Genomic DNA, 18,530 nt, shown 5'->3' with positions numbered 1-18,530 from the left:
TTGATAAGAGACATTTTCAGTTCTTGAGAAAATATGCAATTTTTTTTAAACATATTTTTCTTAACCAATAATATTAATGATCTTTTTGAGAAAAATAAATTTTTTTAAACTCCCATTCTGTTCTATATTTGTTCTTTTAATTATATTGTTATAACTACTCATACATATAAATTAATAATTATTTATTGATAATAATCTGTGTTGGGTGATTTTATTCATTCAAGATTATTTTTTGCCAAAAAAGAACTATAGAGAATTTGTATTATTAATATTTATAGTTTATTCTATAACAAGAAATTTAGTATATTTTGATCCTGCTGGCTATTTTTATGTTTCAAATTCTGTGTTGGTTCACTCACCGGTCTCACCTTTGCCCTAATTATTATTATTTTATATCAGTCCTGGTTAAACAAAATTATTATTATTTACTGATTTGGCTTGTAGATTTTTATACTATAAAAAATTGTCCAAATAAATTATTGCTCTATTAGGCTGGAAAATTGTGATCATGCAAGCAATTTTCAAAATAATGGTGCACCACTCGTCAAACTGAATACTTCTTACTTCTAATAAATATCGCTCTCTCTCTCTCTCTCTCTCTCTATATATATATATATATATATATATATATATATCTTTTTTTACTTTTCTTTTTTGTACAACATCTAGTCTGTCTCAACCCCTAGTTCTTTCATCATTTGCACAATTAGTTATTTTTATAATATGAATTATGTGACCGTGGGTTTTATCGATTGGTTGGCGGTGCTATGGCCAATGCTATATTCCATGCAAATGAGGATTAAACTTTTCCTCTTTCAAAGCTGAAAATTGCGAGATTTCTCTTGCCAAACACAGATACCTAACAGCAGCTCAAAAAGTCACGTTTATTAACGGGTTTTCCTTTAAAAATAACAATTGGGTATAGCTATAACGTTCTAGAGAATTCACGAATAATCTGGATCTTGGTATACTGCCAAGCTTTCAACCTATTTTAATGTGACTATCAAGGCAAAACATTTTTAAATACTCTTCAATGGGCATAATTAAATTTTTAATAGATTGTATCAAATTGCTTTGAAGACCGACTCACTCCCAACATTGCCAAGGACTGTCTAACTATCTAGTTAATATTAATATTAAGTTAATAATTTTTGTTATTAAATTTCTGCTAGAACTTAACCAAGCTGAAACCCAAAAACAAATGCAAATTTTCCAGTTACAGTTTTAAAAAATCCATTTTTTTTAATGGCGACCTTATTTTCCTCGTATTTGCTTCTTTTTTTTTTTGAAAGATCTTCACAATATGATGGTTTATACTGCAAGATAACATATTTTAATGATTGATGGGTTAATGAAAAGTTAAGATAATAATAATAAATCATAATTAATAAAGCTGATAACAATCATGTTGTGACTTGTTGTAAGAAATCTACTGACCAGCCTTGAATAATTTTTACTATAAAATAACAAAAATAAAAACTGTGAAAATAACAGATGGATTTCTAAATCGAACCTGGACTAGGAGCAGGATTTGCCTATGCCCAAATTTTGACCTAGAGAAACCCCCCATCCCTAAATATCAATTATCCAAACTTAGATCCTTGATTCCAACTGTGTTCAATAAATACTTAAAAGAGTTTAACAAAGGTGAAGATATGCATTGTCAAACACCTAAGCAGCACTGAAGACTTTGTACACTCCTCTTTCAACGCTGGTCTGGGAATGTGTAACTTATCTCCTATTCATGGACTAAAACTTACTTATGGGTGCCAGGACACATCAGCCCTCACATCCCATGAACCAGAGCTGCTTCAGCATGCTAAAAACATAACTGAATAAATATATGGAGTAAGAAATTACCACACACTGGATGAATTCACCGGAGCGAAATGTTCATATTAGTTCCTCATTCAGGAAATCAAAAATCTACATATCTCATCTCTGCCACTGTGCATTCAATTACCACCTTAAAAAATTGGGAAAAATGAGGCAGAAACCTGCTGACTATATCGTGAAACAGCAGAGAATTGGAACATGTCCTATTTGATGAGCAAAGCACCAAATATAACACTAATTCCTAGAGAAATTGGTAAAGAGAATCCCTAGAAAGTGCTCAACTACCTCAAAGGCAGTGCACTTTCTGGGGTATGAAAATAAAGAAGGTTCAATTCCACAATAGAACTTTTCAGTCGTACTCACCAGTTACCTGGAAAATGAAAGAAAAGTTCTGTTCTTTCAATAAATATTAAATTATTGTAAAGAACTAATTATAGAATTGTAGTGGTTGAACGAACAAATTCAAATATCTATATAAAAACTAAAGTATTTGAATTTGGCCTATGTTTCTGATGAAAAGATCGTTTTTGTTTTATAAAGAGAAAAATTAAAACAGGATTTTGTTTCAAATGCAAGAATTGAGAAGTTGTAATGTTTCAACTGTCCATTTTGATATAACAGAAATATATTTTTACTAACACACAAAACACACACATCACAATAAAACTTTTTGTAACTTTTGATATGTCCGATTTAATGATGACATTCTTAAAGTTGGCAGAAAAGTCAATATGATTGACAAACTTGAATTGCGGCCTATTTTAATCGTCTATATTATAAATTTCACGAATATTTGAACAAAGGTGGGAAGACCGTCATTGAATAAAGGCCAATATTTCATCTCTGAGACAAACTGTATAAGTGGAAATTATCTTATAAAACTATAAGAAACGTATAGAGAAATTTGTTATATGCTAAGCATTGAACAGGTACAATGTGTTTTTATGTTCGATTATAAAACTATAATTTTGTTTATAAATACATCATGTTATAAACAAAGTTTTAGAATTGCATTTACAATTAAATACAGAATGGATAATAGTGAATAAAACAATTGATTCAGCATAATTGAGATTAAATTACAAAACAATTGTGTGAAAATATTTTTGAGATTTTTTTTTTTCAATTATACAGCCGTCAATACTGTTTATCAGTTTATGTAATAGGAATATATAATTATTATGTTAAAATTATTATTAACTTTTTCTTTTGTGATGTCATAATTTATAATTTTATCAACTATAATCTGATGTTACATCACATTTTCTAAACAACCAAATTTGACATTTTGAGAAAACTATTTTCAAGCCTTTTAAAATATAAAAATTAGAATGTTTCAAATGAACAGATATAGCTATAACAAAACAGCTAACACTTAAATTAATAATTAGACTATTCAATGCCAACAATCTATTTTCCTTAAATTCATTTTTTTTTAAATAAATATATTTTAGACCATTCCTCCAACTTTAACAACAAACATTTTAAATGGAATAAGAATAATAATGATAATAATCATTATAATTACATTACTATTCTTTAACAATTTTTATCAAATGGCAGAGAACATGATGAGCTTTATCAGACATTTTATAAAACAATATTTAACGTGATTATAATAAAGGTAATTTAGGTGTAAAATATATTTACACTCTTTATATATATTTATGTATAATATATACACATATATATATAGTTTACGTTTATATATGATGTATTGATTGTGAACAAATCGTGGGTGAAAAAGTAATAGATATATTTACAAACTTATGCGATTTTTGTTGTCGTTTTTTTTTTTTTTTTTTTTTTTTTGTAATTACTCCATAAAATTGAGATTTTATCAAAAATGATTGTGTCATAAAGAATAATTAATTTGGCTGAGCTGCATTTCTAAAAAAGGGTTACAAACCTGCCAACCATACACCCTTAAATCTACTTATTGCGATTTGTAGAAAATTATTATACAAAACCACATTTTGAAAGCTACTGGCACAATAGTCTCAAAAAAAGCTTAGATAATGTAACAAGCTATTTTAAATAATGTTTTTTTTTTTTAATATGTATTATTAACAATGCCGTATAAAATGTTAAATAATTTTACTAATTTTTATTTGGTTTCAATAAGGGGTAGAGTTTAAGTTAGTTTTTAAAAATTAAAATTATAAATAATATTTTAAATTTTAACATTATGCAGTCGTTTACTTCAGAAATAAATAAGGTGCCGCTTGATATATATTGAAATTTTTATAAAATTGTAATAGTAACACTATTTAATTTTTTCTTCTAATGTTTAATAAAAAACATAGTGTAAATTCAAGTATGATTGACAAATTTGTGACACAAGCAATTAGCACTTTATTCATTTTCCTAGAAACATATGAAATTTAATCTATAAAGCTCGATGTAAATGCAGAGCCTGACCTGCAATGCTCTACATAAACGTATTTTTTTCCAATCTTCTTGTATTTCTAGTTTTTGCTCTTTTTTATTGTAAAACCAACCATACACACATTCTATTACTGTTTTGTTTTTTCTTAATCATCCTCACGCCATACAACCATAATTCTAGCAGTACTCTGAAACAGCAAATTTATCGAAATATAATTTTATTATACACGTATGTTTAATTTCCAAAAAATTATTTTTATTTTTTTTTTTAAATTGCTGTTTAAAATAATAAAGCGTGTTTATTCATATAAATATTTTCTTGATGTAACAGAGCTGTGTAGGATAATTCAAGTGAGACTGCTTTATACCCAAAATTTGAAATCAAAGCAGCAACAGTCAGTGCATAACTACCTTTAATATACAACTTTGGATTGTCACTTATTCATTTGGGCTTCATTCTAAAACCAAACGACAATTTTAAAAACAATTTGAAAAAACAACTTGTATATACTTTCAAATACCATTTATAACCGCTTTTAAAATATGAATCAGTCAGTTCTTAACGTTATTAAAAATCACAAAACATTGAACATTGCTTAGAGATTAAAGATAGCTATACACCATTAACAAAATGACAATCGCCTCATATATACAAATAATTTTGTTTGAGCTAAAAACACACAAAAATCTACAAGGCTGAGTGAACTTTTAACAAATAAATATTTACAATTTTATGAAAATGTTTTGCATGATTGTTGGCAAAAGGCAAGTTTTATCTTATGAGAAACACAATGCACACAAATGAACAAGTGTTTATACACTTAGGCCATTAACATTGATATATAGCAAATTTATGCTTGTGTCAGTTCCATTGGTGAAGGCATTTTTACAAATTTGTTTAAATTATAACGTTAAAATCTGTATGATTTTATGAAAATAAATACTTGGATGATGACGAACGCAAAAAAAAGAAGAAAAAAAATGCTCTGCAAAATTTTTGTCTTCGATTAACACTAATATACACATGAAAACAACAATTTAACACCAATGGAGTTTTGCTATGTAATAACAATAGCTACGTTCGCAATTTACATAGGACAATGTATGTACAAACAATATAAAATATTATATTTATATATAATTTCTATAAACTTTCCAATGTAAAAATCATTGGTTTAATTACAATATTAACTATGCACCATATGAAAGATTTGATTGCCAATATTTCATACAGTGATAGTTTTTTTTATGTACATGTTGTGAACACTCATTTATTTTTATCACTATGCATTCACATACAGTTCGTTGATGTTTTGTTTTTATTACCGTTTGTATCTTTTATTTTCATTGTTTTGTTTTTTTAATTGGCTATTTTTCTTGTATTTGTAGCACCCCCAAAACTTACCAAAAACATCACACATATTGTAATATCCATCATTCCCTTAAAAAAAAATTAAAAAAAATGTAAACAGCTTAAAAACAAAACCAAAAACTAAAATAAAAATAATTCTAAAAATTACAAATTTGAAACTTAATATATACATAAATTTTGCGATAATAAATATTGAGATTAATCATTGTAGTAAGTAGAGGAAAAACATTTTGTTGATAATTAAGAAGCAAGACAAAAGTTAAAACTAATGAGGGCAACTAATTACATAAAACTATTTGGTCCACAGCCCAGCACATATTTTTTTTTTTAACAATGTTTTTTCTATGATTACACACACTTACTTAGTTGAATTAAAATTATAAATAAAACACAAAATAAACTAAATTAAAATAACAATAAACTTAAGCTAAAGATAAAAATTGACTTTTTTTTTAAAGAGGGTTACCAAGGCAATTTATAAATGATTACTTAAAGGATAAAAAATCAAGTCTCAAAGGAATGTTTTAAACCATTTGTCTTTCTGAAATTACACTGAAACGAAATTTCTAAAAATTTAAAAGAAACGGCTTTTCAGGATCAAATGCAAGTAGTCTTTGCTGCGGATTAATTTTCGCCGCAAAACGTTGGTAACCCTGAATCCAATTTAAACTTAATATTAAAAAGCTTGCAAGCTAGATTCAAAAAACGAAACGTTGAAAATCAAAGGACATGTTTTCAAGTTCTGAAATCTCATCTTTAGTGCATGATAATTATTTGGACACACCTTTATGTTGTTTTTTTTTCTATTTACAAATGCTTTGCTGAAAAATCAACCATGTGCAGAAGACTTACAGTTCTAATTATTCACACAGAAGTATATAATTTCAATTGCTAGTATAGGTTCGTTACAAACTCATATGAAGTTTCTAAGAAACTTTTGTCTTGTATCTTAATCTAAGTAGGAAGAATAAACAAAAAACTTAGGTGTGTTTCATGTTGATTTGATTTACAAGCTATAATAAATTAAATTAAACTAAACATTTCTAAAATTAAAAAAAAAAGAAGCATCAAAATTATTTACATATTTTATGAGAATTGATTTAATTGTACTTAATATAATATCAGGGATTTCTGGTAACCTCTGTGTGACATTTTTATATGTAAGAATATGGTCCATCAGTAAGGGCGCTACAAAGCAATAGTCAGGAATTATCGTCCTTTCCTTTTTGCCCCCTGTTTGGTTTGTATTCCATTCCAGGATCAAACTGCATAAGTACAAACACCTAAATAATTTAAAATTAATAGAGGTTTTTATATATATTCTAGTAAAATTCAATATATGATTTCTTGCCTGATCTGTTGGTAGCAAAGAAAAGTCATCAGGCGGGTTGGTTATCACATATCGCTTGGACGATGCATCACAAGAAGAACTGGTATCTCGAAACCTAAAAATATCTCTTTATTCACTATTATTTAAATTATTTTGTCAAAATAATTACAATCTAGAATCTTTTCTACCTGTACAGTCCAATGCAGAGCATCCCGTATGATTTCAATGCGGCTACAAATAAATCACCGTACTTTCCAGCCTCTCCGAACTGAGCAAGAGGCCCGTCGTACAATGATATCTGCCCCACACGGCATCTATCCCTGTTAGATAAACTGTCCGATGTGCTACAACAAATATGATTATTTTATTATTTAAAAAAAAAAAAGTTTGTTGAAGATGCCCACAGTTTAATTAAATTCAGTTCTTTTCTGCCTATTATTACATACAAATATTCTTGATGGAACCGTAGGCTCATTTGATAATTTAACAAATTTATCTTTATTATTATTAAAACATACCTATATCCACCTCGTAATCCAGCTCCTTCAGCAAGAATCAATTCAAGTTCTGGTGTGGCACCGCCGGTAATCAACGATCTTATCAACGTCAGTGCATTTTGATTGAAATAGGTCTGACGGAAAAAAAAATATTATAAAATATTTTCCAGGTTGAAAAGACCTAAAAAAAACTTACTGTTGACATTAGAGAATCTAAAACACTGACTGCAAATGCAGTGCCACACGCGAAAGGTTGTGTGAGATACAGCTCGGTATCCGGGTCATCATCGTCATCCTGGTCTAGGAACTGAACATTGCTATCATTTACTAATTCTGCAATAAAGTTTTGTTTGTTGTAAAACTTTGTTAAATTATTTATTTTTTATATTTCTACCTGTAATCATAGGCACATTGGCTCCGTAAACTGATCCTCTTCTTTGTAGAACTATAGGACCACTAACTGAATTTAAATTTTCATTTGTTGATACAACCCCAGACTCGTCTGAATGATAATAATTTTGAGTTTTTTTTTTTAAATTTTAATAATTTGATGAATAATATTACCTTGATTAAGTACACCAATTGTATCATCAAATGTCATAGCTTTAATATTTAAAGAAGCTAAGATGGCTTCTTTATCTGCAAGTGTAGGGTCATCATTGCTAGGCACTTTAGCAGACAATATAACACACATATCACATAAGTTAACATTTACAGCGCGTAAATCAGCTCTGCTCAAAGGTGAACCCTGTGGAAAAAAAAAGCCATTACATCATATAAATGAGAATATGCGAAAGAAATATACATTTAGAACAGAGATTTTGGGAAGGTTTTGAAGCATTTTCCATTCCCTTCTAATGTAGTCGACAGCACCAACAATCACTACATGTTTCAGTTCATGGTAGTGAAAGTTTGAAGCTCTCAAAGGCATTACGAGATTCCTTAGCCCAATAAGTGGAGAATCAGGATCAGCGAAGAGGCACACGACAACATGTCCATTCAATACTGTCATAGCCGCCTGATTCCGATCCTACAGACAAAAAAATTTTAAAAAATAATTCAGTAAACATTTTTCAAAACCTTTTACCAAAATGCAGTCTTCGAGATTTCGAGCTGGACTCCAGTGAAACATTCCAGTCGAATCGTACTTCATCTCGGTTTTTTCAAAGTCAAAATCTTTCGCTTGATCGTCAGCAATGCCCACTTGTAAACCTACTCCGCTGTTGTTATTCACGTTATTTCCTCCTGATGACCTGCTTGTTGGCCTAATAAAAGAATGATTATGTTAAGCCGTAATTTTATAAGCGTTTTGAAGTGTTATTTTTGAACATATATTTGCAGTTTTTAACAAACAAACATACATATGCAACATGGCTCTTGCAGATTTGGTTTTTTATAGTGTTTACAATTTATTCATCTTATTAAAAAAAAACTTTTCCTTATAATTTAAATACGAAAATTATTAAACTATAAAAATTTAATAAGTTGTAGTTTCGCACAATTATTCTGATCTGCCTATCCTCACTGTTTTGATATTTTTTATGAGATTCAGCACCAAGATGATCAAAAATGTAACTGGGTATATTTACCTGTATAAATAAATAAAAACAATCAAATTACAAGTTTAACTGGCAGACTTCAAAAAGAAATCAATGAACTGTAATGTTCAGTTTTTAATAGAATTGATATTAAATTACAGTTAATTAAGGTTTTTAGATGAGATAAAAAAGTCAGTGGCATGAGCGGGATTCGAACCCACGATCTTCGGCTCGATACGCCGCTGCTCTACCACTTGAGCTATCGTGACCTCAATCCACTCAGACACTAACTTCCCATCTCAACCACACCTTTTGGATTTTCCCTCCTTTTTGCCATTTTTCAAGGTTCAAAATTCAAAAGGTGGGGTTGAGATGGGAAGTTAGCTCCGAGTGGATCGAGGTCACGATAGCTCAAGTGGTAGAGCAGCGGCGTATCTAGCCGAAGATCGTGGGTTCGAATCCCACTCATGCCATTGACTTTTTTTATCTAAAAACCTTAATTAATTGTAATATATTAATTGGTCAAGTGGACCACGAAATTAATGAATTTATTGATATTAAAATTGAATAGTTATAATTAAAAATAGACCATGAAATTAACTAGATCAGACGGCAAATGTTTATAAATCATATTTAAACTAAAAACTATTTTATTTATATATTTATTATTTTAATATAAATCGAGAAGAAATCTGCATCAGCCACATATTGCAAGTCACACTTTGCTCAACCTTATCTTATTATTTGAAGTATTACATACAGATTTTAGTTATATTTATTTTTAAACATTTTTATACTTGAATATATTAAATAACATTCATTTGGTACATTTCATAAAAATGGCAATTCAATTTTATGCACCACAACAAATTAAACGTCCACTAACGGTCATGCCAAATTTATTAACAAAGCAACTTTACTAATCAAACCATGACACATATAAGTGCAATATTTTTATCTTAAAAAAATACATTATTTAAACACAATTTCCTGAAAAAAAATTTCAATAATATGCATGATTTAATTGACAAAAAATAATTGCCAAAATTTTAATTATATAAGTTAAAAACAAGCTAATTTTTCTTTGTAAAGTGACAATTTAAATACTTGTTCTTTAAAGGACATTCTTAATCTAAAGCTGTTTGTATATATGGATTTTCTTTTTGGTGGGTTACAATTAAGGGTTAGAATATCAGCCATGCCTTTCTAAAGTGAAGAAATTTTCTTATTGATATTTCAAAAATCATCGTTTACCATTCCTTAAAAGATTTAAATGTTAATAAAAGCAGAACACAGATGTTAAAAAGCTACTGTTTTGTTAAAAAAATATATATAAAAAAAGGATCAGCCAAATGCACTGAAGCAAGCTGCAAGCTACATGCATGTTTAGGACATGTCCTGGTAATAGACACGATTAAATTCCATAACATGGAAAGGGATCACACCTAGTTCCTATCCTATTTTAAAACCATTAATAAAAACAAAATACAAACATAGGATTAAGCATAGAAGGGAGAATACACATAGAGTGAGAAGAAATAAAGTAAGATATAAAGAGAGACAGATACAGAGGTGTGTGAGTGAAAGACAGATAGAGCGTACATGAGCTTTTTGACTTCATAAGCGAGATGGTAGCCCGCATATGCTGATTCCTCTTGAGGCCTGAAAAACATCGGTAAACATCACTGTTTGGTGCTCGTCTAGTGATAACCATGCCCAACTAAAATCCTTTTTGGCAAAATTTATACTTTGAATGTAATATTTAAATTGAGATTTTAATGAATTTAATTTCTTTTTCAAAAAGTCTTAATAAAATTTACTGTCGATTTTACATACTGTTGCTCTTAAATGACGATATAGCATTTTGTTAAGAAAGCAGAAGATGGAATGAAGAAAAAAACGTGAGAATAACACAAATAGTATTTTTCTTTTACATTAAAAAGCGAAACAAGCCTCTTAAAAAATCGTGAAACAAAGAATTATTGTGCCTTGCTAAATAACAAATAAAAGAACATTAAAATATAAGACTGTTTATAATTAAACATGAAGTTAAATAATATAAGTATACATTTAAATATAACAATTAAGGCAGGATAATCTTTATAGGAAAGAACCCTAATATTAAAAAATATCTGAGGACCGCGGTAGCCGAGTGGTTAGCATGAGAGACTCTCACGCCGCGGTCGTGGGTTCGATTCCCACCGTCGCCTATGGCCCTTTTTTCCCGATAACCCCCAAATTAAACACACAAGAATTCGTACTATGGCTAATATGCAAGATCATAAGGCCAATAAAAAAAAAAAAAAAAAAAAAATCATCCTAAGAATGTTTAAAAAATAAAGAAAGAAAGAATTTATACAATTTATTGATTGAATTCAAAACATTCATCCTTTTATAAACTTTTTTCCTCGTGTCGTTTTAATTTTCATGATCATGTAATAAATTATAAACAATTAAATATATATCATTTGTACTGCTTAAGCTCCAAGGACTTTGGACTTTGTATTATTAAATTTATTCAAGATCACTAAAAACAACCTGCATGGAATCTTCTTCCCCGATGAAATTCAATTTAGGGGAAGACTTCTTGGCTTGAATTACTGTATCTACACTATTTAGGCATTGATAATTGTTTAAAATAGTTTAATTAATTTTAATTGGATTAAAAACAGTAAATATATACACTCTAGGTCAAAAATATCATAACACTTATAAATCTCGTTGCTTTTTGGTTGTTGAACTCAAGTTTTTCTTGGTTAATTTCAATGATCCTTTCAGTCCGGGTTTACTTTATTTCAATTAATTATTCTTTTTATGTAAGGTCTTGGTTGGGATGAAAAAGTTAGTTTCACGAGCTGGATTCGAACCCACATCCTTTAGCTCAACACACCGTTGCTGTAACCACTTCTGAAGTCGTGATAGCAAAAGTGGTTGAGCCGAAGGTCGTGGGTTCGAATCCAGCTCATGAAACTAACTTTTTCATCTCAACCAAGACCCTACAAAAAAAGAATAATTAATTGAAATAATTAATATGGTCAAATGTTTTACTTTATTACAATTAATTAAGGTTTTTAGTTGAGATAAAAAAGTCCATGGCACGAGTGGGATTCGAACCCACGACCTTCGGCTTGATACGCCGCTGCTCTACCACTTGAGCTATCGTGACCTCAATCCACTCAGACACCAACTTCCCTCAACCGCACCTTTTTAAGTTTCCCTCCTTTTTGCCATTTTTCAAATGTCGTGTAATCGGGTTGAGTTTTACTTTATGTTAGACCGGTGTAGCAATTTTTTTACTCTCTCTGCCTTGTCAATTTTTTGTGTCTCATAATGAGCCATTTAAGCCACGATGAATTAGAATCGTCATTCATCATGATTGAGAAGGCTAGAGAAGAAAAAGAGAGACTAAAATTTGCAAGGGAACACCAATCATTGACTATAGAAGAATGGGAAAAATCCTAGTCACCAATGAACCGGGAGTTTTAACAGATAGAAAGATTCTTGAGAAGAACTAGAGGACAATGTTGTTTTTTGAAGTTTCTTTCTAAATAAATTTAGATTTTTTTTGCTAAGTGCTTACTAAGTAAACAGCACTGATTGTATAAATTTATGTGCACATATATTTGCAAAACAGCTATCAGAAATGATGTGACACGGTGGATCGGTGACGATGTGTCAAGGGTGTGCCACAGGTATCTGAGAATAGTGATTTTTAGTGCCTTGGTGGTTGACATACTCCACAAGTGTTTTTTTTTAGTTTTCAAAATTTTAAATTATATGCAATATATGAATTGCAAAACTTGTTTCAACCAGTGGCAGCTATGTTGTTATTACAATCATCATAATATGGCATATCTCATATTCTTCAATTCAATTTAATTTGTTTTTCATCATTATAAATTTTTAAATAATTAAACAAGGAAGGATTTTTCTTTAAAAATAGAGAAAATCCTTTTACTTTATACCAGGGTAGCAATTTTTTTCTATTTGTTTCCCTTTTTGTCACAAAATATTTCCTTTTTGAAAAATCATATTATTTATTAAAAATAAATCTTTTTGTAAAATATTAAGGATGAATCGTTCCTAGATTTATTTATTTATTTATTTTTTGTTGCAAATTTGATGGTAATTTTGTAGTAAAAAGTTAAGGCCAATTTTAAGGAAATAGAAAATATTCAGTTCCTTGTAGAAATGATAAATGGTGGAGTGAGTTGTTCAATCTTTTTAAAAAGATAGTTTCTACTCACAGTTGTTTTCAACGTTCCGGATTTCAGTTTTATAGCTCATCATCAGGTTGAAGGAGTTCTACCAACTGATGATGATCTATAAGCTTGAAATTCAGATCGTTTAAAACAACTAATGGTGATTAGGAGCTATCTTTTTCAAAAGATTCAATTCCTTCGTCAAGCTTACAAAGAACATATCATGACCGTTACTGTTGATGATCTCGTTCCACTCTCAAATCGGAAATTCAGCATGTTCATATTTGTTAAATTTCTGAATTATTAATATCTTAAAATCCTGATGAATGAAAGCTTGATGTAAAAACTAAGTTTTTTTTTTCAAATTTATCTTATACGTGATTTTTTACTATTAATTTTTATATTAATTATATCAAGATTATTGTAATGATTGAACTTGAATTTTTGAATTTCAATTTTGCCATTTTGAAGAAGAAAATCTTTATGTTAACTTTCCTAAATATTTTATATAATGCAAAATGTTACATAAATGCAATCGTAAAATACCTATTTTATGCAGTTTACAAAATTTTAATACAAATCCTACTCTCATTTTTTTTTATACCTTTTTTTAAATATTCTTACCTTTTGTTTATACTTTTGATGTTTTGCGTTAAAGAAGTTAAATTTCAAATGTTTAAGGCAGACATTTAAAAAAATCATAATTTAAAATATAATATTTATAAGCCTATCTATATTTGAAATAATTTATCCTTGTATTCATTATAAATTGAAACATTGTTCACTTGTCTTAAAGTTTATACACTTCTTTTTACGGTAACCCTTAGCCGGACAGAGTGCACATTTCCGTTTCTTAATTAAGCAAAAACAAGCGTTAAAAAATAAATAAAAAAGCATTCATAGCACTCATTTGTTAGCACCAAGTAGTCAAATGTTAGCATCTGTTAGTGAAGTTTTATCTAAGGAGAGACATTCACCTACGTAAGGAGTTTATTAGTACGCTACAAAGTGCACTGAAATGTAAAGTGTGTAAAAAGTTACACAGCATAAAAATTTTTAAAAAATGTCATTCACTCCAAAAAGAAAAAAAAATCAATGAGAAGAATTGTTTTATCCTAAAAGTTAAAATTGTATTTAAATTGTTTCAGTTATTTTTTAAAATGTTTTTATTAAATTTTTGCAGCGCCCAAACCCATATTTAAAATTACACTAATTCGCGGATTTTTCTTCCACTTTTGCAAAGCTTTTTTTTTAACTCTCTGCTGAACTGAATGAAATAAATTTACGTATGTATAAATAATCAGCCATTAAGTCACTATAAAGATATTTGCTTGTACTCTGACTGTCACAATTAATTATTAGCAGCTTGAAGCCGTATGCATTATAATTAACAGTTAAAGCCATTTTAATATAATTTTATTTAATGTTCATCTCTCGTAAGAAATTGAATATGAGATGATAGACTTACCTGTTGAAACCCTGCTGATTCGGACTCGTCGCATCATTCAACGCTCTATTGACTGTCGGTTTGACTTTATTTACTTGCTTCGTTGAATTCATTATTGGAGTAGAATTCCGAAGATTTCTGTTTGTAACTGAAAATTGATTTAAAAAAAATCATTACAAAGAATCCCAAGCACAGTTTAACATTAATCGGAAAACGAAAAATATCAAAATTAAGAAACTTACTTGAATCTTCTCTTTCACGCCCGGCTTCACCTGTCGAAACCCACATGATATTAATTTCAGCTCAAAAATAAATAAATAATCAGTTATCTGTTGAAAAGTATAAAGTCAAAAATTGTGTATTTCTATATAGTGTGTGTATTAATTTTTTCTCAGCAATTACTGTTTTAAAGCAAATATAAATTTTTCTATGAAAATTTTTGGTTAGAAAAATTCAGTTTTTATGTTTTAATGTGTTATTTTGAACAATTAAAAATTATATTTGCTAAGAATATAGTAGCAATTGGAACGTAATTAGACATAAGAAAAAAAATGGTCTACTATTTCCACAGATTTTAAATTATAAAACAATATAGATTACTATTAAAATTGTTTTTAATTTGTGTTTAATGTAATTTCCCATTAGTGACTTTATATTTAAACAAAAAATACTTAATAAGTGCACATATTGAGAAATTCCGCCCCACTCCATGCACAACATTCAAACAGGCAAGATAGCTGTCGTTTGCATGTTGTCGTTTCAGTTGTGACAAGTAATACACAACACTTACATGCAGATTTGTAAGGAGTTTTAATAAATGAACATACGACACTCTATTTACGAATTGACAGAACACACTGAATGAGGTTTGGTGTAATTCATAGCAAAGAATCTCAACAATATAACAATTACAAAGGTAAAACACATAGACACAAACATATACAACAATTACCTAGGTTAAAATAGATGACCATTATTACCTAGTTTATGTTTTATTTTAAAAGTAAAAAAAAAAAGAGAGAGAAAGAGGAGAGAGGGGGAGAGGAGAGAGAGGGAGAGAGAGAGGAGAGGGGGTGAGAGAGGAGAGGGGGAGAGGAGAGAGAGGGAGAGAGGAGAGGGGGTGAGAGAGAGGAGAGGGGGAGAAAGAGAGGAGAGGGGGAGAAAGAGAAAGAGAGAGATGAGAGGGGGAGAAAGAGAAAGAGAGAGTGTGGGTGGGTGAGGGAGAGGGGAGAGAGAGTGTGAGAGGGTGATGGAGAGGGGAGAGAGAGAGGGGGTGAGAGAGTGTGAGTGGCTGAGGGAGAGGGGAGAGAGAGTGTGAGTGGGTGAGGGAGAGGGGAGAGAGAGTGTGAGAGGGTGAGGGAGAGGGGAGAGAGAGTGTGAGAGGGTGAGGGAGAGAGTGGGAGAAGGAGCGGGAGAGGGAGAGAGAATTTTGAAAATGAATTTTTTTTTTCAAGAAAGGTGGTCAATTTAATTGTAATTATTAATTACAATGCTAGTTTAATTTCTCCATAACATTTTAATTTAATATTGAACTAGTTAAACATAATAGAGCACATCTAAACTAGAGATTTTTATAACTGGATACTTTAAAAAAATTAAATGATTTAATGTTTTCAATAATATCATGGTGTGTTATGTTATCACAATTATATTATTTATTTATTTTTTTAACAAACTCAAAAATGAATTTTTAATGTTTTTGTGTGTTTAAATTTAAGAAATTAGCAGTCGATTATTCTTCAATAAAACAAAACGCCGAAATTATTTGAACATTAATACTTCAACGGTGGGTGTTAATATTTTTCAGGATTCATAATCAATTAAAACAATCCAATATTAAGGTTTTAATTTTAAACATTGTTAAATATAGGTAACTAATACCTCTTATCTGGACTTTCTTTGGAAGTTCTGGTGTTGTGAACGAAGGGGGAAGATGGTGGTCATCTGCAAGAGAGAAACACCCCAAAATGTCATGCTGTGCATTTTCATACCCTCTATAAAAATATTTACTCGTTTTGTCTTCTAGAAACTAAAATCTAGACAATAACAATTTTTTTTTTAAATCTACAACTACATTTTATGTTTTCTATTATTTTTTATTGATTTCTTTTAACGTCTACCTTCTTGACTAGATTTTGATCGTATTTCCTCGTTTGATCATTTCTCTGATTGAAAAATTAGCAACTCAGCTTTATTCAAATGAATTTAGTTCAAATTAAAAAATAAAATAAATAAAATTTCATAAAAAGAAAATATATAACAAATAAAAACCAAAATTAAAAACTGAAATGTAAATTTTAAAAAATAAATTGCCAATAAAAATATTTAATAGAAAAATCAAGAAGAAAATAAAATTGATAAAAATTTATAAATTAAGTATCACTGCAATATCTACTAATTTGAAAAAAGGTTTTAGATAAAAAAAATGTCAAATATGCAACATGCTGTAGCTATAAAAGCTGTGCTCGTCATAACAGTGTGCTAAGGTGCAAAAAATGTATATTTTCTTAAATGGAAAAGTGCAGATTATAAAAGTCTACCAGTTATTAATGGAAAATGTTGTTCATATGCTCAAAATTAAATAAATAAATTGAACAAAAAATATGCCAGAAAATTAATAAATTGAATGTAACTAACATTTGCAGGAATGGTTGGGAAGGCTAAGTTTGAAGCCTAACTTACTTGTATATGAAATGTCCTCGCCTAATAAGGCAGGAGAAACAAAAAGAAAACAGAAATTCAAAATGATAAAATTGTTAATTCCCCTTTAATACTTCACTTTACAATATGAACCGATCTGTCTTTTATAAAGATATCTCTTTTTTTTTTTTTTTTTTTTTAACGATGAGAAAAGCAAGAGAAGATAAACTCTCAGTCTAATTATGGTAAATATTATTTAATTATAACCAATTTGTAATTTACGAACTAAATTAAATTAACAGAATGCAAGAAGTAATCAATTTTGAAAAGGTGAGCGGAGTGGCTTTAGACTTCTTGAAAATCCCATTTTATAAACTAAGCATGGCAAATGAAAAACTAAATTATATAAATTATTAATCAATTAAAGTTCATTAAGTACAGATAATGTCTGTCTTAAAAAAAACTGTTTTTGAAAAAAAAAGTTTATAAACCTGTAACTTTTCTGTAATTTAATTTTGATCAAGAAAAACTTTATAAGTGGCTTTTCTCATTATTACAATATATCTTTATAAAATTCTTGTTGAACCATAATGCATGAAAAAATGCTAATATTTTAAAATAAAAACTAAATTTAACTATTTTCTACATTAGCCATTAAATTTCGAGTAAATTTTTTTTTGTTTAGCTCACTGTATTCCTAATGTATTCTCGCATCCACAGCTTTAAATAACTAACAGTTATTTTAAAAACAACACCAAAGTAATTAAAATAAATTATTGTATAATTTTTTCACATGCCCTCACACTATAACATATATGTATATATTTTTATCAGTTTTATAATTTGCAAAACTAAGAGGGATAGTTTACACTTTAATATCTTTCAAGAATGAATTTGAAGGACGTGCACTTTTTAAGTTTTAAACAGTGGGCATTTAATTTTAGAGTTTTTGATCAAATTGACTCATGCATTTAAATTTAAAAATTTTTTGATAAGAAAATAGTTTATGAAAGAAAAGTTATATTCTCCCTTAGTGTAGACATTTTATAACATCCCTTTTCCAATTTCATTAAAACATATATATACATATAAAAATATTTGTAACCCTAGTGTATTTTACAAACATCAATAAACACAAACAATATTCTAATGTATTCTGTGTTGTTTTTAACGGTGTCACCATAAACTGCCAAAGTTTTTTTTTGTGTAAGAGACTTTTAATTATTGCAAACAGACAGAGTGGAAAGAAGACAATGAATTCAGTGAATAACTTTGGAAAG

At 29.0% G+C, this 18,530-nt stretch overlaps 1 protein-coding gene across 31 annotated transcripts in view; it reads right to left on the bottom strand.

Annotated features, from left to right (window-relative positions):
* Positions 1 to 2,425: 2,425 nt before the first annotated feature.
* Positions 2,426 to 18,530, bottom strand: part of LOC106664000 (calcium-activated potassium channel slowpoke) — a 163,841-nt gene continuing 147,736 nt past the window's right edge. For 8 of the 31 annotated variants that reach the window (XM_024227450.1, XM_024227452.1, XM_024227448.1 and 5 more), the window contains exons 16-29: positions 17,293 to 17,313; positions 16,492 to 16,554; positions 14,853 to 14,882; positions 14,632 to 14,758; positions 10,564 to 10,623; positions 8,511 to 8,688; positions 8,229 to 8,453; positions 7,988 to 8,171; positions 7,818 to 7,925; positions 7,620 to 7,756; positions 7,445 to 7,557; positions 7,115 to 7,270; positions 6,948 to 7,053; positions 2,426 to 6,879 (exon numbers count right to left, since the gene is read on the bottom strand). In XM_024227450.1, the coding sequence (XP_024083218.1) occupies positions 6,799 to 6,879; positions 6,948 to 7,053; positions 7,115 to 7,270; positions 7,445 to 7,557; positions 7,620 to 7,756; positions 7,818 to 7,925; positions 7,988 to 8,171; positions 8,229 to 8,453; positions 8,511 to 8,688; positions 10,564 to 10,623; positions 14,632 to 14,758; positions 14,853 to 14,882; positions 16,492 to 16,554; positions 17,293 to 17,313 (1,589 nt within the window). In that variant the 3' untranslated portion in view covers positions 2,426 to 6,798. The remainder of the gene's footprint in view (positions 6,880 to 6,947; positions 7,054 to 7,114; positions 7,271 to 7,444; positions 7,558 to 7,619; positions 7,757 to 7,817; positions 7,926 to 7,987; positions 8,172 to 8,228; positions 8,454 to 8,510; positions 8,689 to 10,563; positions 10,624 to 14,631; positions 14,759 to 14,852; positions 14,883 to 16,491; positions 16,555 to 17,292; positions 17,314 to 18,530) is intronic. The other 23 variants (XM_014389313.2, XM_014389303.2, XM_014389310.2 and 20 more) reach the window with 7 other exon arrangements.

This window comes from Cimex lectularius, unplaced genomic scaffold (assembly GCF_000648675.2).
Source record: "Cimex lectularius strain Harlan isolate CLEC.00 unplaced genomic scaffold, Clec_2.1 scaffold86, whole genome shotgun sequence".
Classification (NCBI taxonomy): Eukaryota; Metazoa; Arthropoda; class Insecta; order Hemiptera; family Cimicidae; genus Cimex; species Cimex lectularius.
The sequence above is the reverse complement of the archived record's forward strand: the minus strand, read 5'-3'. Positions and strand labels throughout refer to the sequence as shown.